The sequence below is a fragment of the Melitaea cinxia genome, chromosome 12, assembly GCF_905220565.1.
Source record: "Melitaea cinxia chromosome 12, ilMelCinx1.1, whole genome shotgun sequence".
In the NCBI taxonomy this organism is placed as follows: Eukaryota; Metazoa; Arthropoda; class Insecta; order Lepidoptera; family Nymphalidae; genus Melitaea; species Melitaea cinxia.
The window spans coordinates 13,332,588-13,359,410 of NC_059405.1; the positions used below are offsets into that span (position 1 = coordinate 13,332,588).

The 26,823-nt window shown below is 34.4% G+C and overlaps 4 protein-coding genes across 4 annotated transcripts in view; 1 reads left to right on the forward strand and 3 right to left on the reverse strand.

The window, feature by feature from the left end:
- Window positions 1-6,210: 6,210 nt before the first annotated feature.
- On the reverse strand, window positions 6,211-7,505 carry LOC123658653 (BTB/POZ domain-containing protein KCTD16). Its single transcript, XM_045594016.1, has one exon. It carries the CDS (start codon window positions 7,503-7,505, stop codon window positions 6,678-6,680), a length of 828 nt encoding a protein of 275 aa, XP_045449972.1. The 3' UTR covers window positions 6,211-6,677.
- A 956-nt stretch (window positions 7,506-8,461) lies between these two features.
- LOC123658450 (acylphosphatase-2-like) lies at window positions 8,462-16,335 on the reverse strand. The gene is made up of 3 exons (XM_045593872.1): window positions 16,103-16,335; window positions 15,795-15,904; window positions 8,462-8,707 (listed from the first exon to the last, which is right to left on the reverse strand). Exons 1-3 carry the CDS (start codon window positions 16,235-16,237, stop codon window positions 8,587-8,589), a joined length of 366 nt encoding a protein of 121 aa, XP_045449828.1. The 5' UTR covers window positions 16,238-16,335; the 3' UTR covers window positions 8,462-8,586.
- Window positions 16,336-16,536: 201 nt separating this feature from the next.
- On the forward strand, window positions 16,537-17,656 carry LOC123658449 (succinate dehydrogenase cytochrome b560 subunit, mitochondrial-like). The gene is made up of 3 exons (XM_045593871.1): window positions 16,537-16,721; window positions 16,839-17,071; window positions 17,267-17,656. Exons 1-3 carry the CDS (start codon window positions 16,699-16,701, stop codon window positions 17,551-17,553), a joined length of 543 nt encoding a protein of 180 aa, XP_045449827.1. The 5' UTR covers window positions 16,537-16,698; the 3' UTR covers window positions 17,554-17,656.
- Window positions 17,581-26,823, reverse strand: part of LOC123658451 (transferrin) — a 28,267-nt gene continuing 19,024 nt past the window's right edge. The window contains exons 8-14 of the mRNA XM_045593873.1: window positions 25,073-25,235; window positions 24,487-24,613; window positions 23,299-23,480; window positions 20,811-20,974; window positions 18,635-18,730; window positions 18,030-18,292; window positions 17,581-17,839 (exon numbers count right to left, since the gene is read on the reverse strand). Of these exons, the coding sequence (XP_045449829.1) occupies window positions 17,747-17,839; window positions 18,030-18,292; window positions 18,635-18,730; window positions 20,811-20,974; window positions 23,299-23,480; window positions 24,487-24,613; window positions 25,073-25,235 (1,088 nt within the window). The 3' untranslated portion in view covers window positions 17,581-17,746. The remainder of the gene's footprint in view (window positions 17,840-18,029; window positions 18,293-18,634; window positions 18,731-20,810; window positions 20,975-23,298; window positions 23,481-24,486; window positions 24,614-25,072; window positions 25,236-26,823) is intronic.

Consider the following 26,823-nt stretch of genomic DNA (forward strand, 5'->3'; position numbering starts at 1 on the left):
ATACAACCATACGCGAAACTATCATTAAATCAAAATTAACCAATCCCGATTGGTATGAACAGGACTCCATTATTAGTTCTACATAAAGTCGCTACAGGCTGATTTCAGTGGGACGTAAAAAAATATCTAACTTGAAGTATGCCGATGATACTACTCTTCTCACTCAAACAAAAGAGGACATGGAACACCTGCTGACACTTCTAGAGACAACAAGCCTCTCCTTTGGACTTACGATCAACAGAGATAAGACCAAAATGATGATAGTGGATCGAGCCGAACTAAACCATCCTGACATCTCTATGATTGGCAACTGTGAGGTTGTCCAATCTTATGTGTACCTTGGTTTCACTATTGCAAACACCGGAGGATGCGAAGACGAGATTCGAAGGAGATGTGCTATTACAAGATCTGCCGTTGGCAAGTTAAAAAGAGTCTGGTGCAACCGTAATATCACCAGATCCACGAAAGTCCGCCTAATGAGAAGCTTAACCTTCCCGATATTCCTTTATGGCGCAGAAACGTGGACGGTTAGACTCAAAGACCGACGCAAAATCGACGCACTCGAGATATGGTGCTGGCAGCGACTGCTGCGGATCCCTTGGACAGCGTTTAGGACCAATATTTCGATCGTACAAGAATTAAAAATCAAGCAGAGATTGTCGTCGACTGTGCAAACTCGAATCCTGAAATATTTCGGACACATTGTTCGAAACGAACAATCCATAGAGCGACTCGTTGTCCAAGGGCAGGTAGAAGGCAAGCGGTCACGCGGCCGATCACCTACGCGCTGGACAGACCTTATCAAAGTTGCGACACAGACCTCCATAGTCCAGAGTTCTCGAGACGCCGAAAACCGCATCAAGTGGAGACGTATAGCGGGGGCTACTTTAGCCAATGAATCGTCGTCAACCATGACCACTCTGTCAAGAGTGAACGACTAAGAAGAAAGTCGCCACTGTCACCTAAATCGAGCGACAGCAGCTCATGCCACTCAGAGAGTGACGATAACCTTAATTAAAAGAGTCGTTACTGTCACCTAAATCGAGCGACAGTAACTCATGCCACTCAGAGAGTGACGATAACCGTAAAGAGTCGTTACTGTCACCTAAATCGAGCGACAGTAACTCATGCCACTCAGAGAGTGACGATAACCGTATTTGAAAGAGTCGCTACTGTCACCTAAATCGAGCGACAGTAGCTCATGCCACTCAGAGAGTGACGATAACCGTAAAGAGTCGTTACTGTCACCTAAATCGAGCGACAGTAACTCATGCCACTCAGAGAGTGACGATAACCGTAATTGAAAGAGTCGCTACTGTCACCTAAATCGAGCGACAGTAGCTCATGCCACTCAGCGAGTGACGATAACCTTGCCACCTCCATCGAGTGACGATAACCGTAATCAAGAGTCGCCACTGTCACCTAAATCGAGCGACAGCAGCTCATGCCACTCAGCGAGTGACGATAACCTTGCCACCTCCATCGAGTGACGATATATAGTAAATCGAATAACGTAATCGAACACTGAACAAAAACCACTTACACACCGATAAGAATACAACAGAACGACCGAAAAGAACTAAAATATCGATGTACCCACCAATCACCACAAAATATTGTAACTAACTCGCACACTTGCTAAAAACAGATGTATTGTCAGGGGGTAGGCCTATAACTTCACATATTTTCTGAATAATAGCTTCCATACCGGAAGCGAAGAGAGACATTTGTTCGTTAAATGTAACTAACTAAATTAATTAATTTTTTGAAAGTGGGTTTGGATCTGATCCCACTTCTGATGTCAGATATTAAGAAGGAGGAAGGTATACTTTTCGGCTTGAAGGTATATTTCTCTTTCTCATGATCTCAGAGTACTCACTCAGTCTACTGTGGGCATAAGTGGGTAATGTTGACACAAGTAAACACAATTAATGATATCACCAAATTATTATAACACAGGAATCAGTTAACAGAAAGGTAACGCAGTACGGAAGGCGGGTAGTTATTAGTTAAGGGGGCGAAGACTAACTTCTTAGCATTCGATGGATTCACGGTTCACCGAGCGGGTACCGAGTCCATCGTGTGGCAGAGAGAGTAACTCAGAGCAGTGCCTAGGACTTGCGACCCAGGTGTAGGTTTAAGGAGGCCCCCTTTGCAATGCGCATCAACGTTCACCTTCACTGCTCGAGTTATACGTCCCGCCTAGCCAAATTAATCGTAATAGGTAATAATTAATTCGATTGCACAAATTAATTATTGAATGAGTCTAGGTTAAGCTACTAGCAGGATACAACAAGTGTATCGTGCCAAGCCAGAGCCCAGACTGCCTTAGCCGAGGTGACACCGTTCGTTTTATACACGTCAGAACAATTCGAGTAATATAATAACTGAGGGTAGGTGACTATCGAACGATGTGCTAGGTGGCGCGTCGATCACCCCACTACTCTAACAGCTAATAATTGACAACTGACATTATCTGAATACACCCAAGTCAAACACTTGACGTTCCGTATTCATACTCTGCGACATATTTATCTAAAAATAATTTGAGTATTTTTGTATCATCGTATTACATCTGATAATATATTTTTATATCATCAGATGCGAAGATGTTTTGATTGATGTTCGCACTTTTCTTCATAACATTTAGGTACACCACCGATGTACGCAGAAAATGATAAGGGGCCTAGCGCTGTTGTAAATGCAGAACTAAATATGTATTATATATATAATATCTAATAATTACCTAACAGTAAATCAAATAGAATTTGTCATATTAGTAATCCAAATTTAAAGTTTACGTATGAAAGTACCAGCACAAAAAAACACGTTTACTTTTCCAATATGTTAAATAAGAAAAATCAGTAATTCATCTGATAGTGAGTCCAAACCGGGGTCACTTATTTTAAATAGTAATATATATATATATATATATATATATAATAATATCATAGTAAATATAAGTGAAATATGAGCGTTTGCGCTTGTTCGTTTATAATGCCAACGCTGCCAATGTAATCTAAGTACCTACAAATAAAGTTCACGACGTTACAGATCACACACATCAGCCACTTACAGTCCACGGCTGGACATTAGGCCTCCATAATTTCGCACCAAAAACGGCGTCAATTCATGTGTTTTGCCCATAGTTACAGATCGACTTCTATTAAATATTTTGCATCACACAAGGCTTCTACTCATGTATTAAGGCAGAAAATGTTAGACATTGAGGTTGGGTACAGCAGGGTATAAGCTACCCGGTATGATTAAAATATGGAGCAGCCTGTTTGGAGAAGTACAGCAACCTTACAGAAGAAATATAAACAAATTGTACTGTTCTAGATTAAAGTTATATTCTTGTGGAGAGTAAGGTAGGCATAGCTCCTAGGAGGGTAGGAACGACAAAGCGCTTGATATGCTTCTGGTGTTGCAGTGCAGGCTTCTACTCGTATAGGCTACGGTAATCGCTTAACATCAGGTGGGCCGTGCTCTTGTTAACCAACCTAGTTATATAAGAAAAGCAGGTGTAACTTTTTAGACACAAGCAAATCATTTTATTGATATGCTCGCATTTTTATCAAACGGAATAATACTTTATTAGATCCTGATGACGATGAGATGACGCCGCGTTGGCGCAACGGTCACAGCCAGGGATTGTACCCGTTGCGCTGGCGGTTGCGGGTTCGATTCGCGCACATGACAAACATTTGTATTGGCCATACAGGTGTCTGCCGTGGTCTTGGTATTTGTGCAGTCCGTGTTCTTGTTCCCCACCGTGCCTCGGAGAGCACGTTAAGCCGTCGGTCCCGGTTGTTATCAGTTACACCTGATAGCGATCGTTACTCATAGTAGGGAATATATCCGCCAACCCGCATTGAAGCAGCGTGGTGGATTAAGCTCTGATCCTTCTCCTACATAGGTAAAGAGGCCTATGGAGTAGTGGGACATTATAGGCTGAAGCGTAGATCCTTCTTGTAGGGTGTGTTAGACCTCTAACAATAAAAAAAGACATTAAGTGGCAGCACCTACTGCCTATGATTGAAAAGTACGAATGGATGGAAATCAGCGTTATTTAAGATAAATGAAACAAAACATTTTTAACTACTTAAATTTATTCCTGAAACAATCATTTAAAAATCCTACGACATATAAGGTCAGCTCCAATTTTTTTGGTTCTAGTTACAACACATCAGAAGATATAAATAAAATTTACATTAGTTTTTAACAATAAAATATTTCTCGCATTACTAACACGAAAATTTATATAATTTTACTAATCAATATATAGATACATAAATAATTTGTTTATTAATAATAATAGGAAATATTAGTTTTGTTTTTAAAACGTTATAGTGAACAGAATTTATATGCATACATTGATCATAAACCTGAAGTTTAACTTACTGAAATACATACTTCTCATATATTCAAATAAGGCATAAAGCATACGCCTAGCTTTCGAACAGTTTTGTAAGTTGTGTCACGTTCTATTATGTGTCTTTTGTTAAATGAATTCATACATTATTACACATTGTTTTTAACTTATAATAATATGATTACAAAATTTACAAAAGTTTGTAATAAAAAATGAAATTGGCTATTTAAATAGAGATGAATTTTATACCAGGAACGCTGAGTATTACTTGGGTAGTTATATAAAATTAATAATCCCTAAATACCACTGACCGTTATAGGAGAGTCATACAAGAATATAATTAAGTTGTTATATATCTAATTACTACTATTACATTATCACTTATATGGAAATATACAATCATAAATAAATTTACATAATCGTTCCTGAAGACAGTTATAAACTAAATAAGTAATTTTAGATAAACCCATATTTTTAAAAAGTATACGCGTAAAAATGACAGTCGTTTAAAATGTATGATAAATTAATATGAAAACAATTTGAGATTTTAGAATATCACACGTAATTTACTTATTTTCATAATATATTATATCAAGTAGCCTTTCTCCTAATAATATAAGGTAGACACTATTTACCTATTAGCAAAGGAATTTCTGACGAAGGCATGTTGCAAGTGTGTCGTGAACGAAGCTTCGAATATATTTCCTTCCGATATTTTGCATCCGAAATGTTTATTTAGTAATATTGTTAAGACTATGAAGACATATCACCTATGAGAATCTGTAATTGTTTATCTATGTCTAAAATATTTTTCATTTATATTATTAAGGTTTTTACTAATATTGCTTTTCAATAAGCAAATATTTCGATCAACGAAAAATAAATTATTGGTAGAACTTGGATGTTATAAATTTGCTTCCACAATAGTATAGAAATAGTTCAAAAATATATATTTGAAGCGTATTTTCCTTTGTATTAAATTCTTTTGTTAAAAATATAACCCTGAACATTACAAACAAAGGATTGCAATGTTCCAACTACTTCAAATAAACGTAATTATTTGGCCTCTATCACATTTTAAATCAATATTTTGACACAATCCATAAAAGCTTGTTTGCTTTATATTAAGAGATAGAAAAAAAATCTTTAATGTTTTGCTAAACTGCAAGCCTAAATTATTTTGTATTCTAATGATATGGCTACGATTGTAAATTCGAAGTTGGCTTCGCGCCTATGCAAGTAATGGATAAAAAAGGTATTTAAAAAGTTACGGAAAGACGCTACGAAGTTGTTATACGAATTTTATCTAAAGATGAAAGTTTGCGGGGTGAGATCGACATACAAAACTTTTTTCGCCCGTTTCAACTTAAAACTTGACAAGTCTTAATAGGATTCTTATCTCTCTTACAGAAGTTTAACATTACGGTCTACGGGGCAGTATCAACTGCATTTGATTACTATCATTAGTTAGGTACTCTTTTTCGCGCTTTTTATAAAAATTTCAAAATCAATTCTCTTAATTAAACGAAAATTCCTTATACTATAAAGTTTTATAAACGACTACAGTGTAGAAAAGTGGATTGATCACAACGCATCGGTCAGTACTTAGGTATATAGGGTTTGTTGGTTAGCATACAATTAACTTTTGTAAAAGAATATTTTTTTACAAAATTAAGGTATAGAAAAAAATATTTCGAGAATTTATATTTTACAGAAGTTTCATACAAATTTAAAATTTTATTCGAAAACATTACACAATTCCAAAATATATAATAAGATTAAATTATTTAAAAAATAGAGGATACATCAGAAATAGGTCTATTACAGTAAACAAGTTTAGTTCTAAAAGGTAGATAACTTCTACATTTAATATTTATACATTTATTCTTTTACATTTAGCTACTTATTTAATCCATAAATACAGTTAAGTTCGCTTTATCTACATATCTATTATCTATGTAAACATGTTTTTAATTTAAGTTTTCAAATATTTATAGTACCTCTAGAACGATATACTTAAATATAATAATTGTCTGTATTTTATTTAATGACTAATGTGTCAATGTATCGTAAAACAATGTTAAACTATTATAGTAATCAGTATTAAATTAAGACGTTTATAATGTAAGGATGACATTATCATAGTGTAAGTTAAAGTAAGAGTATTCAGTATGGTTATATTTATATGGTCAGTAATTACCTGTGAATAATTTAAACGTCTCTATAAAACCTGTGGCCGAGCCACGGAAGCATCGTGCCCCAAACAATGTAAGGAGATTCAATATCACAATTGTGAGAGATGTTACTCGCGAACGAACACAAATTCGTTGTAGTGGTTCCAACGGTTCTCCTCGGAATCAACTCCTGGTTTCAGCTCCGCTGCGCCGCCGGCCGTACCGCTCCCGCAGCTGGCCGTTAGCTTGAACCCTTGCTCTTGCAACATGTCGAAAGCTTGCTCGATAAAGGAATGTTTAAGGAAGAATCGCGAAGTGTATCTATCCGCAAGCCCGTGGTCTGGATCCCGGGATTCGTTCAGCGTCTCTCCGAAAACGTCTCGGCATAGTGTTACTTTACCACAGACCAGAATACGCGAAAGCTTGCGGAACTTAACATCGGCGAGACCGTCTCGACCAAAAGCGAAGCTGCCTCGGTACCCGACGGTGATGCATCCCCGTTCCCGGTTCGGCGGTCGCGGATCAGCGTCTCGAACTGCATGCTCCAAGCCCGCTAATCTGTAGTGCTTGGCTTCGCGCGCCAGACGCTTGTGTTCGCGAAAGCATTCGGGCAAGACTAGGCCGCCGTCTCGGAGGTAGTCGAGAACGTAGCGAAAAAGAACACCGTCACGGTCGAAGAAAATACGACCACGCGCGTCACGCGGATGATCCGGATCGTTCAACGCGGCGGCTGGTAGCGAGTCCGGCTCGCGCAACAGCGTGTCGCGTGTAGTGGCATAGTGCACGCCGCCTACGTTTAGCTCGAGGACTTCAGGCGGAGCGTCCGCCATGGCTGGAGGCTGAGGGCGCAGTGCCGCGCGACTGCGCGCCCCTCCTGACCCACTTTCCGCGCCCCCTCCCCCGCGCCCTCTCCCATCAATAACACACGCCCGGGTTACTGACTTGGACGTAATCATTTCCTACCCCTTCGAGTCGGACTCTTCGCAAAATCTTCAAGGTCGTTGCCTATTGTCAACTAACAGATGGTTTATTTCCTTTTATTACTATTTACATTTAAACATTTTGCATGTCCGAACCGTCTCCTTACTGTTTTCGAATAATTAATTTAATATTAATTTAATAATAGTTACAACTAATCACCTCAAAGTTGTTGAAAAATCTTCATTTGTTTAAACAAAGAAGCCATAATTATTTAATCTTATTATGCAATGTAAAAAATTTGCAATTACTGTACGTGAACTTATTTCAAGGACTATTGTTAATGAATTTTTGTTATACTTAAAGGTAAGTCAATAATTTAAAAAGAAAAAAATTTTATTCAAACGAATTCGCTAAAATACCATGAACGAAATATATAGGTTGATTCTGATCCAAAGTTTACTTTCGAAAACTCTATCAGTTCAAGCAAGTAATTAATCATTTAAGTTACTTGGTGGTATTTTGCAATTACGAGAAAACTATTTATCAACCTTTAAAGAAAGTAGCATAACACAAGCAAATGAAAAAAAATCAAGACACCGATTTACTTATGTGTATATGTGTGATTTTAAATCAAATTAAAATATTGTTTTTATGGGTGTGAGATACTGTTTGGATTTTAAAATTATTTAAAATTATGATGTGCAAAATTCTGATTTAATGCAAATCATTCGCTCGTTTATGTGAATTGATCTGTGAATAAATTTTATGCACTAGTGTTTTTATTAGTGATTGCACGAATTTTGTCGCATGTATTGCTAGGATTTCGTAATGGGCATCAGTGTGTCAGATTTTTTACATGTTCATTACGTACGGTACGCGAGCCTTTTATTACGGCCTTGGGAAATAAAGTTGCGTTTTAAATTTCTCTCTGTAGGATAGAGTGGATGACATAAAAACCTTTCCTTTTTCATGCAAATGTGGAAATAAAACATTTTTGTAATTTAACGTTCTATATTCATATAGAGTTGAGTACTGCTGGATAAGCCTATGCAGGTATTATATCACATGGGCATATTTAAAGCTATAATAAATTACTAAGCAACTAAAAAATAAGATCTAATTGTCGCGTCGTATGTCGAAACTGCTGAAGGTATATTCGGATATATCTTTATCGTTTTTAAATTCGGCTTTGTCAATTCTACTGCTCGGGCTGCCAGTATTTTTAAGCCAGTGCCTCCTGAAAGAAACAAAAACCTTTAAAACGAAAAACCTACTTCTAATCTAATTAGCCTATATATTCTTCTTCTTCTTCTAATCTAATATACTTAATCTAAGTATAAAAATTTCGTGTCACGGTGTTTCTGGTCGCACTCCTCCGAAACAGCTTGACCGAGTTTTTTATAGACAATTGTATAAATTAGAAAATAGGTAGAACCTATATTTTACACTGGCAGTTGATTGGCCGTCTGAAGTGTCAAGAGTATTTTTTTTTTTCTATTTAAACTGTCTGTCGGGTCAGTTAAGAATCTAATAAATATAAATTCTATAATCTAAATGAAATCAAAGGAATTCAAGAGTTTTAATTATGTATGAATTCTGCAAATTACAATAAAAAGCGATTTGATTTGGACAACTTCATCCTACTTCCCAAATAATAAAAAAGCGAATATTCGTGCGAAGTTTTCTTTAATCAGCCTTGAGAGTTAGAGCTTAATGTTCGCTATTAATGCTTTTTTATAATGAAAGAGGACGAGGGTGGCGCAGAAAATACTTTTATCTAATTTATGTGTGAGAAAACTTGATCAAGGATTTTTATTTTGATGAGTTTCGGACGTTTTCTTGCAGTAAAAGATAGTCGGGAAAAATATTCAGAATTAAAACGTATACTTAAGCGTCTTCTTTTTAAATAGGGATGTACTAAACAATGTGCATTTTTAATTAGTGGAGAAAAATTTTATTTAAAATTTGTTACGAAGTTACGAACATTAGCTAAGTTTCTAGTATAAACACATTTGAGTCTACGAAAAGTATTCGGACGTAATAAAAACTGAACTTTATATGGAATGGTTGAGAATACATTTTTTGGTTATAAATTAGTCAATTTTAAATTAATACGAAGGTATTTGTACCAAATAGCATACGTATTACGAAAACACGAATTTATAACTAAGCAGCAAGAAATACCAGCAATTTTACAATGCCGAAATTGGCAAAGGAACAATATCTTGTAAAAAGTTTAAAGCTTTGTTGCTACAACACATATTTACTTATGGAATGTTGCCAAAAACTGATTATGACACACGAAGACGAAATATGCTTTAATACTACAATTAAATTTTCTTATTTAGTCTTATAGTAATTAAATTATAAACTCAAGTCAAGTTATTAAAACTTAAGAGATAAATAATGTACATAAATACAACAAGCTAATCTCCAGAACAATCTATTCGAATAAAAAATTTCTTTGATTATTGAATAGCGCTTTCATTGAAGAAATCTATACGCTACATAGCATCAGGCTATAAATAGAAGAGATCAATGAAAAATGTTGTTTAAATGGGAGAAAATTTATTCCCTTTGAAAGCGTAACATATGGCGTGCAACTAATACTGTAATTCTTTTAGGATTATGTTTTTCAAAATTTCTATCAATAAATATATTAATGGGTGTTGCGCTGGCGGTTGCAGGTTCGATCCCCGTACATGACAAACATTTGTATTGGCCATGCAGATGTTTGGCGTGGTCTGGGGGTTTTGTACAGTCCTTGTGGGTCTCCCCACCGCGCCTTGGAGAGCAGGTTAAGCCGTCGGTCCCGGTTGTTATGATGTACACCTAATAGCGATCGTTACTTATAGTAGGTAATATATACCGCCATAAAATATATACCAGTAATATATCCGCCAACCCGCATTGGAGCAGCGTGGTGGATTAAGCTCTGATCCTTCTCCTTCATGGGTAAAGAGCTCTATGTCCAGCAGTGGGATATTACAGGCTGAAGCGAATATATTAATGAAGTATTTTCGTTCAACTAAACAATTATACATCTTATTTCACTTTAAAGCGAGGGTTGCTATAGATTGCAATTATCATTAATAGTTTTTGCGAAAAATGGAACGCTTTGAGCGCATTTACGCTGCGAGAGTACAATTTTAAACTTATCATTAAAAGATGCATTTTTTTTCTAAAGCGGTATAAACAGATGAGCTCCTTGTTTATAGTTTTATCTCGTTTTTAATTAGATCAAAAATGTTTTCTCTCTGAAACAAGACTAAATAGACACCATTGATTTATGATTATTCATAAAATGATTTCCAGTCGGATGTAAGTCATTAGATTATCAAGGAAAACTTTTTTAACATGTAAAGTTATACTCTAATATAATTACTTGTTTTACAATTGAATTTGAAAAGAAAATAAAAACTAAATATAGCGAATATAGCAGTGACGCAGATAGCACTTGTTTTAAAAAGCTAGCAACATAAAATCTCGAACACAAGTACTCTTATGCTCCCTTTACGAATGCAGTTTCTAAATTGGCTTAAATTTTTTTATTTTAGTACTTTTGCTCTTATTTCACAACTAATACAAAGTTGTTGAATAATTTGTAGGTAACAGATAGTCTAATGATTATAGCATGAAGAAATTTTTGTGGCAAAGCCAGATATGAGAGAACGGAAGCTTTTTCAAGAAATTACAATTTCATCATTTAAAAACAATATTTTTTTAACTACCTCAAGAATTCTAGTTACTGAAACGGGTGTGTTTTTATTCCTCTGAAATCACTCTTATTTATTAAAGCAAACCGCATTAAAAACAGACAGCGGTTAGCGACTTTGTTTTATACTATGTAATGATTAAGAAAACTTACAGATAATATACATAAGACCAATTAATAGTTTACACATTTAGCAGTGACTGATTCGCGTAAGTATGTGTACTGATGGATCCTCTTTTGAAAGAATTAACAAAGATACATTATATGACTGAATAAGATAGGTACATGAACGAAGATATGAAAAGCAATTAAGGCCTATATCATCTTCGCAAGTTCGTTACATCATTTCAAAGGAGGCACGCGATGGTTTACTTTGAACGAGGAGTGATCCAATTGTAATGATTATCCTACATTTGTAACACGAACAAAAATACACGTTCTTAGATTATTTGTATCTAGCTCTGCGCGCGACTTCGTTCGCGTGTAATTTATCAAAAAATTTATTGGTCAGTTTTGCACTAATAAAATAAAAATAAAAATCTAAAATACACACAGATACAGCTAGTTTTAGTATATGTACTGTATAAACATCCTTTTTACTTTTACTTTTTTTAATGCATATGCATTAAGTAAAAAGCAGTTACTTTATTATTACAAACAGACATTCCAATTTTATTTATTTGTATAGTATGTAAAGATTAATTACAACTGTAAGTAGATGTTCATGTGAGATTACAGGGACCTCCTACATTATAGATAGCATTTGATTGAAAAATTGGATTCAACTATCAGGTACCGTAAACGTTACGTAACTACACGTAACGTAAATAGTTCATCCACGTTCCTCTCAAAATAGAGATTTTAAATCAAATCCTTTTAACTAAATTTGAATTAAACGTAATTTAATTGTAACAACAGCAGCTGAACTGAACTGAAATAAAGTTGTAAACCACGTTGATTGTGACGTTTTGAAGTTTCGGCTTTCTGTCACAAAATTAAAAGGAAAAAAAATCATATCCGGCTAGTGTACGCGAAGTTGTTTATTCAAAGTAGAGTTAACAGAAGTATTAACTCACATTATGTTGTGTGGATACGGCAAATTACATAATATAGCTACTCCCTCTCTTCCCGTTGGGTGTTGTAAGAGGTGACTAAGGGATAACACAGTTCCACTATCACCTTGGAACTTAAAAAACCGACCGATGGCGGGATAACTATCACACTGCCAGCTTTAAAATACACAGGTCGAAGACGGGCAGCAGCGTTTTCGGTGCGATAAAGCCAGCCCTGCGGTCACCAACCCGCCTGTCCAACGTGGTGACTATGGGCAACACAAATGAGTTCACGCCATTTTTGGCGCGAACTTGTGGAGGCCTATGTCCAGCAGTGGACTGCGATAGGCTGAAGTGATTACCTCATATTTATATGATTATCAAGTACCTATCATTTAACGTTCTTAGTAGATTGATTGACTGGTTTAATGGCTTTAAGTTGTGCTAGTGGGACACGGTTGATTTCGCCAATGTCACGTAGAGTGGAGAACACGCGAAGGAGAGTTCTTAGTAAAAAAAAAAAGCGGTCAAGTGCGAGTCGGACTAGCGCACCGAGGGTTCCGTACAATCAAAATTATTAAAAAAACTTATATGATTTAACTAAAAAAATATACTTTTCGCAATTTTTCTTTTATCAGTGCTATAAGACGTTACTTAGTACCAAATTTTAAGATTCTGAGTTCACAGGAAATATCTTGAAGGTTTTGATTCCCTTGCGAGTGACAGTTTTGCAAAAACTTAGCATAAACGCCTGTATCTTTTATTGCGTTGGCGTAGAAGTTTGATTTTTTTCACAGCTCCAAGGGACAATTGATCTGAGTATTTGATATGAATTTCAGCTTGATACCTTCACGCGTTCCTTTGAAAAAGGGTCTTGACAGACAGAAGGACAACAAAATGATCCTATAAGGGTTCCGTTTTTTCCTTTTGAGGTACGGAACCCTAAAAATAGCAAACTTTAGGATAAATGTCATAATAAATATGACATATGATTTACTATAACATATTTGTACTCAATTCAATTAACAAAAAGCTTATAATATTTTATTCTTCCAAAATTCATTTAATTATGTTATGGTTTTGAATTTGATGTAAAAAATTACACATTATTATCATTTTCAAATTATTTTACTAAATTTTACGCGCATTTTTAATTAGTAATTAAATAGTATTCTAATAGATACATAGATAATAGTTAATTCAAGAACAAAATGGTTGACGAAAGTTTTTTTTTTCTAATTCACTTTTAGATAAAACGTTTACCAGGAACCAGTGGCAATAAAAACTTTCGATTTTCGGGGTCACAAACGCTGACAATTAGGCCAGCAATATGTAAATAAATTTCCAGTAGATGATACCACCTCATCTCATTTATATTCTAATTAAGCAAAGTGCATACTTTACATAAATTAGCAGTTCACTGGCGTAAAATCTATAATAACATTAAGCAACAGATCTAGTTAAAGGAAATGGCCTTTTATACAGATTATATATATTTTACTCGACCTAGTGTAATTGTAAAAAGAATTTGATATCAGATGAAAGGATTTTCAAAATAAATGGAGGGACAAACAAATGATGAAAAAAAAAAAAAAACTATTTTGTTGAGATAGGACATAGCAGAAAATGTCCTGCTTAAGATCTGGAGCTGTCTGACTAGTGAAGTACCTCAACCTTACAAAAGGTTGCAGTCAATAATGATAATATTGTTTTATTATTTGTCCTGTTCAGTGGGTTTTATCTGATAACTGATAATGATTTTTGCGATTAAGTGCACCAATACTATTGATTTCCAGTGATTAAAAAAATAAGGCTCTGTCTAATAAATATTGGCGTATCTGACCCAGATTGATTTAGTCTGATTTAAAGAATATAATAAAATACAGTATTAGTATATTTTATTTAATGTTAATACTGTGAGGAATAGTATTAACGATCTCTATATGATACTATTCGCCCTTAAAATTTACTAATAATTAGCTATGCTAAACAAGTAAAAAAAGGAGAAAATGGAAAATTATAAACGTCAAGAACGTAAAATAATTGTGTTTGCTCGCAAACGAAAAAAAAAAACCGACTTCAATTACATCGAAAAGTAATACAACGTAGATCGACGAAAAAATAGTCAAGTAACTACGCGTTATCAAAGATTACTCAAAAAGTAGTTATCAGATCTCGATAAAATTTATATGTGACCACATGATAAACATCAACTTTCGATTAAATTAAAAATTATCAAAATCGATACACCCAGTAAAAAGTTATTGCGGATTTTCGAGTTTCCCTCGATTTCTCTGGGATCCCATTATCAGATCCTGGTTTCCTTATCATGGTACCAAACTAGGGATATTCCCTTTCCAACAAAAAAAGAATTATCAAAATCGGTACATCCAGTAGAAAGTTAAGCGGTATAATACAACGTAGGTCGACGAAAAAAGCGTTAAGTAAAAACGTATTATTAGATATAACTCGAAAAGTAGTTGTTAGATCTCAAATAAATTTAAATGGGACCAATTGACACACACCACCTTTCGATTAAAAAAAAAAAATTGTCGAAATCGGTCCACCTGGTCAAAAGTTCTGATGTAACATACATAAAAAAAAAATACTGTCGAATTGAGAACCTCCTCCTTTTTTGGAAGTCGGTTAAAAAATAGCCATCTCCAAATTTTAATATTTCAAAAAAATTTTTTTAGATACTTCTATTGAGGGTTACAGTCAATTTTACTACTTTCAATGTATTATTTATTATTATTATATATACTTTATTGTACACCACAACTACATTGAAAACATTAAATATATTTAAAGACAGTTACAGACTGTGAAGTACAATGGGCCGGTACATGGGACCGATACTACAAGCATTGATTTTACTTTCACTTGTCATAAGATAAAGTATGGAAAAGTGAACTTGAGTAGTTTTGAAAATTAACTTCATCACTTCAGCGTATCGCAGTCCACTACTAGGCCTACACAGGTTTGCGCACACAAATGGCGCGAACTCATGTGTTTTACCAATAGTAACCACGCTGGGCAGGCGGGTTGGTGACCGTAGGGCTGGCTTTGCCATGCCGAAGACACTGCCCGTCTTCTGCCTGTTTATTTCAAAGCCAGCAGTTGGATGGTTATCCTGCCATCGTTCAGCTTTTTAAGTTCCAAGGTGGTAGTGGAACTGTGTTATCTCTTAGTCACCTTTTACAACACCCACGGGAAGAGAGGGGGTGGCTATATTCTTTACTGCCGTAGCCACACTGCAGCAATTACTTACTGAATTATAAATATTGCTTAAGCAAAACCTATATTGCGACATACAGAAGCATTGGTAAAATCATCTGCCTTATTTTGGCACTAATAAAAGCCATTAATCCTAATTAATAATAAGCATAAGATATATGTGTGTGTGTCCATTATATATTTTTACGAATGAAGCAATATATTAGTAGAGTGCAGTATTACAGTGTTATATCAATAAATTCAAACGTTTAGTATTTAACTATTAATTACATATCATTTTATAGGTTGGCATCATGCACTGCTATTAGTAAAGAACTTACATTTCTTCCACTCTGTCCAATGGACCTTCCATTTGACCCTCAACCGTTCCACGGGAAGTATTTCGACACCATCCCTTAAGATCTAACTTATCAGCTTGTTGCTTTGTGTACTGCAGATAATCATTATTTGTGACAATCGATTTATAATGAATCAAGTAAAGAACTTGAAAAATTACCTTAAATTTATCACTTTAAGTATATAATTTTACCGTGTACTAGTATTAATTTATATACCATACACTATACTTTTTATTCTGTGATATCATTATTTAAAATTTTATATATTTAAAATAAAAGGCAAAGGCTACCTTACGAAAGAATACTCCTTGAACTCGTCCAAAGACTTCAAAATCAACACTTTTAAGGGCCATGGTCACAGCGGCTGTACTATGGTTGACTTTGAAACAGCTAGTTATTGCTGTTAAAAGTAATAAACGTAACATTTAATATTAATTTATTGAAAAATAACGAAAAGCAGATTGTGTGCTTTGAAAATTGACATTGCCTGATTTTCTCGAAAATTTTCTGTTTACGGGGCTAGTTGACGAATTGTTACAAATAGTTGAATGGTTAATTTAATTTTTAATGTAATTTTAAAAAATATATTTATTTTCCAATATATACTGAAAAAAATTTAATGAGTTTTAATAAACAAATGTTGTTTGACTACTATTTTATTCACTTTATGTCGTATATCGTGAATTATATTATACAATGCAGGCTTCGTAAATGCTGTATATCGGAACATTTGACATTATTAGCATTTGTTGACAAGACAGTTGACAACTTGACACATCTTTTTAACAATCTTGTGGTGCAGAATAGTTCCAAAAATTAAATATTTATATTAATTGGAACGATAACAAAAATATTAGCTTCATTTCCTTATCCTTCTCAAACTAAAATGGCTTTATTTTGCTGCAGCAGGTTTGTTTACATTTTTATTATTATGTAACATGTTTATAATACATTTGGAAATGTAGGTATTAAAAACATGTTATTTTGCAATAAGAGTTAGAAATTGTAAAGGCGTTTTCTTTGCAGGTTAGCAAATGGTTCAATGTTAGGAAATTTAGCGAAATTTCGCAGTTCATTGGGTACAGTGTCATACGCCCAAGCTGCATCTGTTCCTAAGATAACGTTTAAGAAATTCGAACCGCCGCAGGTAGAACATATTGATATTCGAAATGAACGACTCAAGAGACCTTTATCTCCTCATCTTACTATCTATAAGTTTCAACTGACAAGCGTGTTGTCCATCACTCACAGAACTGCTGGTAAGTCGCATATTTTATTTGTCATGTTTGTTTGATTGTATATTGATTGTATTGATCATTAAAACCTAAAAGATAAAAAATTTGGTATCTTGAGACACTTTTGTAGCAAATACACAAACAAGTCAATTTTACATAGTTCTGTAGTAAGTATAAATGTTAAATAATTCTTTGACATGAGAACTTTATTTTTTTTAGGAATTATTCTTAGTGGCTATGCAACAGCCCTGGGTATCGGAGCACTTGTACTGCCCAATGACGTGTCTCATTACATTTCAATGATTGAAAGTATGAACTTGTCACCGGTCACCATATTTTTAGCAAAAGTAGCCATTGCTGCTCCATTTGGCTATCATTTTGCCAATGGAATCAGACATTTATACTGGGATACGGCTAAAGGTCTAACAATCAAGGAAGTATATTATACGGGATATGCAATGCTTGCAGCAACAGCGGCCATCACTCTATTCATCGCTGCCTTATAAATATAAAATAAATGAAATAGAAAAACATAGAAGTTGTTGAATTTTTCGGTATTATTTATTTGTTCTCATTTTAAGCTATGAAATAAATTCTAAACAATTAATTCCAATTTTGTTTTATTGTTTCAAAATAGTTGTCTTATTTTTTTGTAACAAAAATATGAAATATAAAAAATAAATGTATGTTATGTACATTTTAGACAACTCCACAATTATTCATGACGTCATGGATGCTTTTGAATTTCTCGAAATCTAATTTTTCTGTTGTAGCCAAACCTTTGGCAGCATTCTGAAAAAAAAATTTACACATGTTTTGATATTTAAGCTGTTAAAATATTTTGTTGGTTATGTTTGATGTGATAAAATTTCAATTAGTTTAGTACTTTATTTCAAACATTTATATATAACATTATAATAATATAATAGTGAGAGAATTGGTTTAGTATTGTAAAAGAAACTTATATTAAACATATACTCACATTAAAAATGACATTATTGTTCTTGAGAAATTCGCCATAAATGTTGAACAAATCAGGCTTCTCTTCAAGTAACTGTGCTAAACTCAATGGGGTGTGGGCTATAGAGACATCAGATAGGAAATCTTTAGCAGACAGCCAGGTTCTTGAAGGAGCCATAACAATATTACAAGTAGCATAGTTAGCGAGACTATCCCTTCCACCGTTGTCTTTATTTAAACAGAGTAGCTCATATTGTGAGCTATCGAAGTTTGATAGATCGGCACCTAAAATTTTTTAATGAAATTTTAGTAATAAGTAAATTCAATTACTACTTTATTTAATAATTGTTTCAATTTTAACAGTTAATATACACGCAAACACAAATAAAACAAAATATTAAATAATTATGTACCCTATCTATAGTAAATTTTATTTAATTAATTTTTCACTATTTTCCTGTCTGTAAATTACTAATTTACATGTTCATCTCCAGTTAATTAATTTATGAACACAAATAAAACTTAACATTCCATGAAATATTTTTATAACCATTTTAGTTTAAGAATTTTCTGTAAAATCTTATAAGTTTTATAATCTCCATTTGGTGTGGTTTTAAATTTACTTACTTGAGACAAATGCTACATCTCCCTTATCTTGTTGGAGGCAAGTCGAAGCGCTATTGCTTCCGGAACATTGTTTCTTTAATTTTGATACATCTTCACCTGTAATAAGTGTGATTCATATAATTTAGAGCTTGACCTCATAATTTGTTACTGGTTACATAGAGTTTTGATGTTTATTCTTTTATTCGAAAGCTGGTGCTTGTGTGGTCCCATTAAATTTATTCGAGATCTGACGAGTTCTTTTTGAGTTATGCCTTCTAATGAGTATTTAGTTGACTGTTTTACCGTCTACCTACGTCGTATTACTTGTCGACGTAATTGAAGTCGATATTTATTTCGTTTGCAAAAACAATTATTAACGTTGACAACTCGACTTCTAGATGGAGCTTGCAAAAAATGTACCTATATTTTAGTTAGTAAATATTTTGTCACGAAATCTCAAAATCTTTTTTTTTTTTTATTTATTTTACTAGCTGTGCCCGCGGCTTCGCCCGCGTTGAAATCAGTGTTTCACAAAGTTTTACCGGCAAACTTCCAGTGAAACTTTCACCAAAATCGGCTTAGTCATTCCGTAAACCTTCCTCTTGAAGCACTCTCTCCATTGGTGAAACCGCATGAAAATCCGTTCAGTAGATTTTGAGGGAATCGACCACATACGCTTTTGGGGCTTTGTTTTATAATACACTAACTGTTGCCCGCGACTATACGTTCGCGTGGTTATGAAGATGTTTAACGCAAACTATTTTTTTATTTCAGTCACTTGAAATGCTTATCACACTGAGTAACTTTTTAAAAGGCACAATTTAGTGTAATTTAATAGTTACTTTTATAAAACCTCTCTATACACCACATTTTTAGCTTTATTTTCAGGCTGCAGTATAAATAACCTATCAGGCAAACTTATAGCTGCTGTTTATGTTTCGTACAAAGTATCGTCCCCAATTAAACCCTCTCAGCAGTGGAATATCGCAAGATCCGTTCTTAGCGGACGTCTACTTACTATAATCTACCTACCTGCCAAATTTCATCTTTGTCCATCCTGGATGGATTAAAAACCACTGGATGGTCCCAGCGGTTGTTGAGTTCTCGTGATGAATGAGTCAGTGACCTTTCTCCTTTATATATATATAGATTACGATACATTATTTGGACACCTTCTCATCATCTATATGGCATACATTTTAAATTTCAAGTCTCTTACTTCAAAAACATAGAACTTCCATACAAACTTCCAACCCCCTATTTACCCCCTTAGGGGTCGAATTTCGTAAAACCCGTTCTTAACGAATGCTTACGCCCTATAAGGAGCCTATTTGCCAAATTTCAAGTTTGTAGGTGATATAGTTTCGGAGATTTCGTGATGGTCGAGTAAACCTACCATCCCCCGTTTGAACCCCAAAAGGGAGTTGATTTCTAAAGACACATTATTTGAACACCTTCTCATCATCTATATGGCATACATTTTAAATTTCAAGTCTCTTACTTCAAAAACATGGGACTTTCACACAAACTTTCAACCCCCGTTTAACCCCTTTAAGGGTCGAATTTTGTAAAATTCGTTCTTAGCGGATGTCTACGCCCTATAAAAAGCCTTCCTGCCAAGTTTCAAGTTTGTAGCTATTATAGTTTCGGAGATTTCGCGATGAGTGAGTCAGCCTACCATCCCCCGTTTTAACCCCAAAAGGGGTTAATTTCTAAAGATACATTATTTGGACACCTTTTCACCATATATAGAGCTTACATTTTAAATTTTAAGTCTCTTACTTCAAAAACATAGGACTTTCATACAAACTTCCAACCCCCGTTTTACCCCCTTAGGAGTCGAGTTTCGTAAAATCCGTTCTTAGCGGATGTCTACGTCTTATAAGGAACCTACCTGCCAAATTTCAAGTTTGTAGGTGTTATAGTTTCGGAGATTTCGTGATGAGTGAGTGACCTTTCGCTTTTATATATATTATATAGATTTTACGGTATTTGTTATTTTCTAAAATACTAAACTTCCTAAATACCTTTATGTACGTAATTAAAAAAAAAAATCAACAAAATTAAAAAAATAAAAATCAAGAACTAGAAAATATATATAAGATTGAACATTTTTTTTTCAGATTTACGTTTCAGGAAGTTTCTGGATACCAGACTAGTTTGCTCATTGTTGAATATTATATTGAAGCGACGTTACCTTTTGGATTATTTTCAGCTTTGTCGACGCCGGGCAAACACGATCCCGCGAAGAAGTCGCCCAAGTTCTTGATACAATTGTCTGATGATATTTTATTTTTGTTGATCAGGTAGTATAAAGGTGCTACGAGTCCGCTGAATGTGCCGAATGAGTTGTGACAGGATCTGATAAAAAAATAATGCAACTGTTTTTAACCGATTCTAAAATGGAGGAGGTATACAACTATATTTTGTTATGTATGTAAGTCAACTTTTTAGGGTTTGTTCCGATCATTAATGATTCTTTTTAAATCGAAAGTAGGCGCTTGTCATGCAGTGACGTAGCGAGCTTAACTCGCGCTCGGGCCACAATACCTTTTTAGCGCTTCTCCCCCTATTCGAAAACCATAATATATCCAGCAATTTTTTTGTTTTCCGGACCATTTGGGGCCCCTTTGTGAGTAGCGCCCGGGGCATGATGCCCCTCTTGCCCCTCCCTCGCTACGCCACTGTTGTCATATGGTCTAATTTAAATTTAATCGAGATTTACGAGTAAATTTTGAATTATCCTTAATATGCGTATTTTATTAATTACTTTTTGACTTTTTTTTGTCTGTTTTACCGTCTATCTAAGTATAATACGTTTTATTACTTGTCGATAAAAAATTGAAGTCAGTTTTTTTTTGTTTGCGAGTAAACGCAATTATGTCTATGACTATCTATTTTTAATGTTTTTTTTTTTAAACCAAGGGACGGAAGTATTTAACTATTACCTTCCCTCAAAAAATTAGGTATTAGTTATGGGGTGTACGTATATGTGAAAAATTCTTATCATGACATTCATGAAAAAAAATGTAGGTACGAATAAATATCACAAAGGTTACAAAGTACATATGTATGTTCACACCCTCAGTTAGTCGAGGGTTAAGGCCTTGGCTGGGACAAATATTGTAACATATACGAACGTTTGTCGAGTGTTTGATTTGAGTTCGTATTTATAAACCCGGACAAACATAACTAACCCTACGAATTAATTTTATGTCGCTTCGGTCACAACCCTTGTCAGTGTCAAAGTCGTAAGCTTACTTTCATTTTGTTTTTCATCTATTTCCGGATATAAATAAGAAAACCAAAAAAAGGTTTTTGAAGTACGAAGTTCTTTCCGCACGCTTATATAAGGGAGTAAGCTGGTGTATACACAATGAAAGCGTAACGAAAAGTGTGATAGGGTGACGATAGAAAGGTTAGTGAAGATAGAAAGAGAGGGAGTTATGTTTTGACGAAGTTTTACTTCTTTTATGTTGTCTAAAGCACACCCGTTTTTAACCGACTTCAAAAAAGGAGGAGGTTACTCAATTCGACCGTATATACATGTATATATTTTTTTATGTATGTTAGGGGACAACTGCGTCGTTTATGAACCGATTTTGATAATTCTTTTTTTGTTGGAAAGGAGATTCCCTCGTTTGGTACCATGATAAGGAAACCTGGATCTGATGATGGGATCCCAGAGAAATCGAGGGACACTCGAAAATCCGCATAAATTTTTACTGCGTGTACCGATTTTAATGATTTTTAATTTAATCGAAAGCCGATGTTTATCATGTGGTCACATTTAAATTTCATCGAGATCTGATTACAACTTTTGGAGTAATCTTTGATAATGCGTATTTACTTGACTATTTTCTCGTTGTATTATTTGCCGATATAATTGAAGTCGATTTTTCTTCGTTTGTCTGCAAACACAATTATTATTTAGTAAACAATTGTTTTACTAACAAAAGAAAAAGTAAACATAAGTAAACAACTTTATATATAAAATTTACGTTATCCGTTGGTAAGCGAATCACTCGAGACTTATTATCTACACCCTTGTTAAAAGTTTGATATAGTCTGAACAAGAATTTTAGGAAAACTGAAATTGAAAAAGTTGTTCGGAAAATTGTTATATTGGAAAAATAAATAGAAAATAATAAAACAGCCAAGAGTGAATCGGACAGCGTTCAGAACAATCGTACAATTTAGATCGATCAATATGTGCTAACAAATACAAGTATATTTCTTATATGAAAACTAGTTAAATAAACTAAACTACTAGGTAAATATTTTTTATTCCTATTATACCCACACAAACTATAGTAATAATAGTTACTGAAGATAAACAAAACTACGATCCCATGATAAGTTGACTGACGAACTGGTGACCCTGAGTAATACTTCATCCCTCAAAGGATACTACGAATTCCACGTGGAAATTATATTCGAGAACGATTTGTTTGTTACTAAAAATAAAAATTGGTACTTTATACAAAAGTTATTTATTTTTTATTTATGGAAACACTACAGTTTTTCTTTTAAGTCATTAATATTATTAATGTCTACTAATTCTAAATCTTCATATATTTCGTAGCGGATGTAATGTAAATTGCATTTAAAAGCAACTCTTATATCATCTAATGTACCATTTTTGTCTAGTATTTGATAATAATAATGTGGTAACCTATACTCACAATTTTCCTTTCAAATCATCAATGTTATTGATGGGCGAGTTCTTCTTGATAACGGCAACGGCGTAGTTGGGTAGTTTGTTGTCGTACACTTCATGGAATACAGGATGAAGGTTGTACTGACGTGCGGCAGACGCGACACGGAGGTCGTCTACTGAGACCAGGTCAGACCCATTGTCTTGTACCTTTAGTTATTAGTTATTCTTTTATTAATAATTTGAATACAAATAAATATAAATATCTTTAATACACACACACGGTCACGTGTTCCCAAAGTAAGCAACTTAAAGCTTGTGTTACAGGTAACTTTTATAACTAAATATATATTTTTTATAAATATACATACACATAATACATATATAAATGTATAAATACAAATATTACAGCCAGACTTAGGCCGGAATCGAACACGTGGAACAGAAAGCAGGGCCACTACATACTGCACCAACGGGCTAGTCATATTTTATATATTTATAAAATACAGCTTACACTTAATAATACAATTCAACAAAAGAAATCTCTAAACAAGTCTTATCGCTAAACAGCGATCTCTTCCAGTCCAGCGTGGATATAATATGTGAAAAAAGCAGAAAGCGTGTACAGAGTTATTTTTTATTTATTTGTACTTTATTGTAGGTACGCCATAACTACATGATACATATTAGACATATGTTAAGACAGTGAGATATGCGGCGTCGGGAAATGAAATAATACAACGAAAATTGATTTGCGCAAAAATCGCTGGTAGCGTGAGGATTGTATGTCTAACCTTAACTGAGATATGTGTTTTTTTTTGTACTAGGTGGGAAACAAGCATATGGCTCATCTGATGGTATGTGGCATATAGACGCCTGCAACACCGGAAGGATCGGAAGGGTGTTGCCGACCCTCCCCCCGATTTTCCCCAGGAGCTCTCTACCTTACTCACCACAGGACCACAACACTGCTTGAAAGCAGTGTTATTTAGCTGTGATCTTTTGTAAGGTCGAGGTACTACCTCAGTCGGGCTGATACAAAATTGGAGCAGGACATTTCCTGCTGTAGCTTGCTTCTATGAATATAACAAGTGGTGGACGATAGGCTGAAGTAAAGCGATTTTTTAAATGTATACACACAACCATGCAAGGACACAGAACACAAACTTAGGTATAAACTTGTCTTATTAACTAAAATGAGCAATAAAACACTTACATTTTTCAAACAATCGTCTTCCGAAGATTCATGGACACAGTCGAGTTTGGGACGAATGTCTCGACTAAAGGCGAAGACGGCCATCGCACGACACTTCGCAAGAGCAACGTTGGATGTTACGCACAACCTGATATTATAATTTTTTTTTATACTTTATTGTACACGACAAAATATATTACAAACAAAGCATGAAGATAGTTATAGACAGTGAACAATTAGTACAATGGGCGGACTTATGACTAATTAGCCATTTTTTCCAGCCAACGCAGACATAAAAAGAAAACTTATTATGTTATATTAGGTATATATGCTTTTATAAAATCATAATTATTCTTTTTGTTACTCATTATTTATTGAAAATAACATTCAATCACGTAAGACAGATACATAAAATATGCCCAAGTATTTATGTTTTTATGGGGACGAATTTTTATCGTACGATATAAAAAAAAAAAATGAAAAAACGAATACGGGATATTTTTGTAATTGTCTCAACAATAGTTATCTAAATAATTGTCTGAAAATGGCAAATAAAAGCAAATTTTAAAAGTTAAAAAATATTGGTAGTGAAGGTTATACATTATACCTGACAACTGGTTCCGGTGGTCCGTGACCTCTTTCAATAACTTCTGTGTAGTTCGCCTTCTTCAAGTAGTCGACCGGTTTGATGGGTATGTTGTCTGCAACGTGGTGGATCTTTTCGGAAAGACCCAAGACTTTTGTAAACCAATTAGGTTTAGAACTGGTACCTTGAAATATGAATAGATTTAGAGGTTTATTTACGTATGCATACTAGATAAATAAATAAATAAATACCTTATAACATATACACACACGGTCGTCTGTTCCGACGGTAAGCAGCTTAACGCTTGTGTTATAGGTAACAGCCGGCTGATATAGGTAAACACTTTTTTTTTGATAAATGTTATTACATCTGCAATTTCTTCTATATATATATATATATATATATATATATATATATATATATATATATATATATATATATATATTACATCCACACTCAGACGGGAATCTAACCCGTAACCCGCGGATCAGAAAGCAGGGCAACTACAAACTGCGCCAACGAGCTAGGTATTAGCGATTTTACCAATTTAGAATTACTAACATTAGCATGAACAAACATTTTTGAATATTCAATCGTCAAAACATTTTCTATTGTATCTACTGTAATTTGTTCCAAAATACGGGAAAATTACATTTAATTTTGTATCTTCTCTAAGCTATGTGGCTACGGCAACAAAGAATATAGCCATCCCCTCTCTTCCCGGGGGTTTCGTAAGAGGCGACTAAGCGATAACACAGTTCCGCTACCACCTTGGAACTTAAAAAGGTGATCGATGGCGGGATAACCATCCAACTGCTGGCTTTGAAATACACAGGCCGAAGACGGGCAGCAGCGTCTTCGGTGCGACAAAGCCTGCGGTCAACAACCCGCCAGCTCAGCGTGGTGACTATGGGCAAAACACATGAGTTCACGCCATTATTAGCACGAACTTGTGGAGGCCTGTATCCAGCAGTGGACTGCAATAGGATGAAGTGTGTGTGTAAGTGTGTGTATCTCTCATCATTTATTACCTATTTAAGAAAATATGTATTTTTCATACAAACTTTGGAGTCCTATTTTAGGCTGAATTATTCAGAACTTTTTATTTACCTACCTAATTGAAGTAGTTAATAATGTTAGGACATGAATTGTGAATAACTCCAAATTCGTCAAGTCGAGGACAAATGCCTCTCAAGCAGTAGGTATTTGTAGCAAGTATAAATATGAAAATAAATTTAAATTTGAGGTCGTAGGTAGAAATGTATTTCATTTTTAATTGCAGATGAAATTCTTCAATTAAACATTTCGGGATAGATTGACATAAAATTTTCCGCCTCGTTGATATCTCAAAACTAATTATACCCGGAAAGTTTCTGTAGAACGATAAACTCTTGTAATTTTGCAATTATCGATAGATAGCCGTCGGCATATTGCCTCTAAAATTGCCGAGAGATTGTTTCGAAAGGATAAAATAGAGGTATTGTTCAGTGTTGAATATTGTTGTTAAGTTGTCGAAAATATCCTCATAAATGGGACATTTATTTGGGCAAACAAATCAGCCTGAAAAGTTTACGCAACATTATTTAGTCACGGGTTTAGAAGTTGAATTTCATTTGTAAAAGGGTCAGATTTTAAATGGTTCTGTACTGCGGGAGGACAGGGTCAATTTATCAGTTTGGTAAACAACACAATGGATAGGTTTTTAAATTGAGTTAGAGAAAGATATAGCGGTTAGCTTTTTACAACCATTGATTTTTATTGATAGGATTTAG

Coding starts and splice junctions, on each gene's coding strand:
- LOC123658449 (XM_045593871.1), top strand. CDS start 16,699: ATGGCTTTATTTTGCTGCAGCAG. Junction 16,722..16,838: donor GCTTTATTTTGCTGCAGCAG/GTTTGTTTACAT, acceptor TTTTCTTTGCAG/GTTAGCAAATGGTTCAATGT. Junction 17,072..17,266: donor CATCACTCACAGAACTGCTG/GTAAGTCGCATA, acceptor TATTTTTTTTAG/GAATTATTCTTAGTGGCTAT.
- LOC123658653 (XM_045594016.1), bottom strand. CDS start 7,505: ATGATTACGTCCAAGTCAGTAACCCGGGCGTGTGTTATTGATGGGAGA.
- LOC123658450 (XM_045593872.1), bottom strand. CDS start 16,237: ATGTTACGTTTATTACTTTTAACAGCAATAACTAGCTGTTTCAAAGTC. Junction 15,905..16,102: donor AAGGAGTATTCTTTCGTAAG/GTAGCCTTTGCC, acceptor GATTATCTGCAG/TACACAAAGCAACAAGCTGA. Junction 8,708..15,794: donor TTGGACAGAGTGGAAGAAAT/GTAAGTTCTTTA, acceptor TGTTTCTTTCAG/GAGGCACTGGCTTAAAAATA.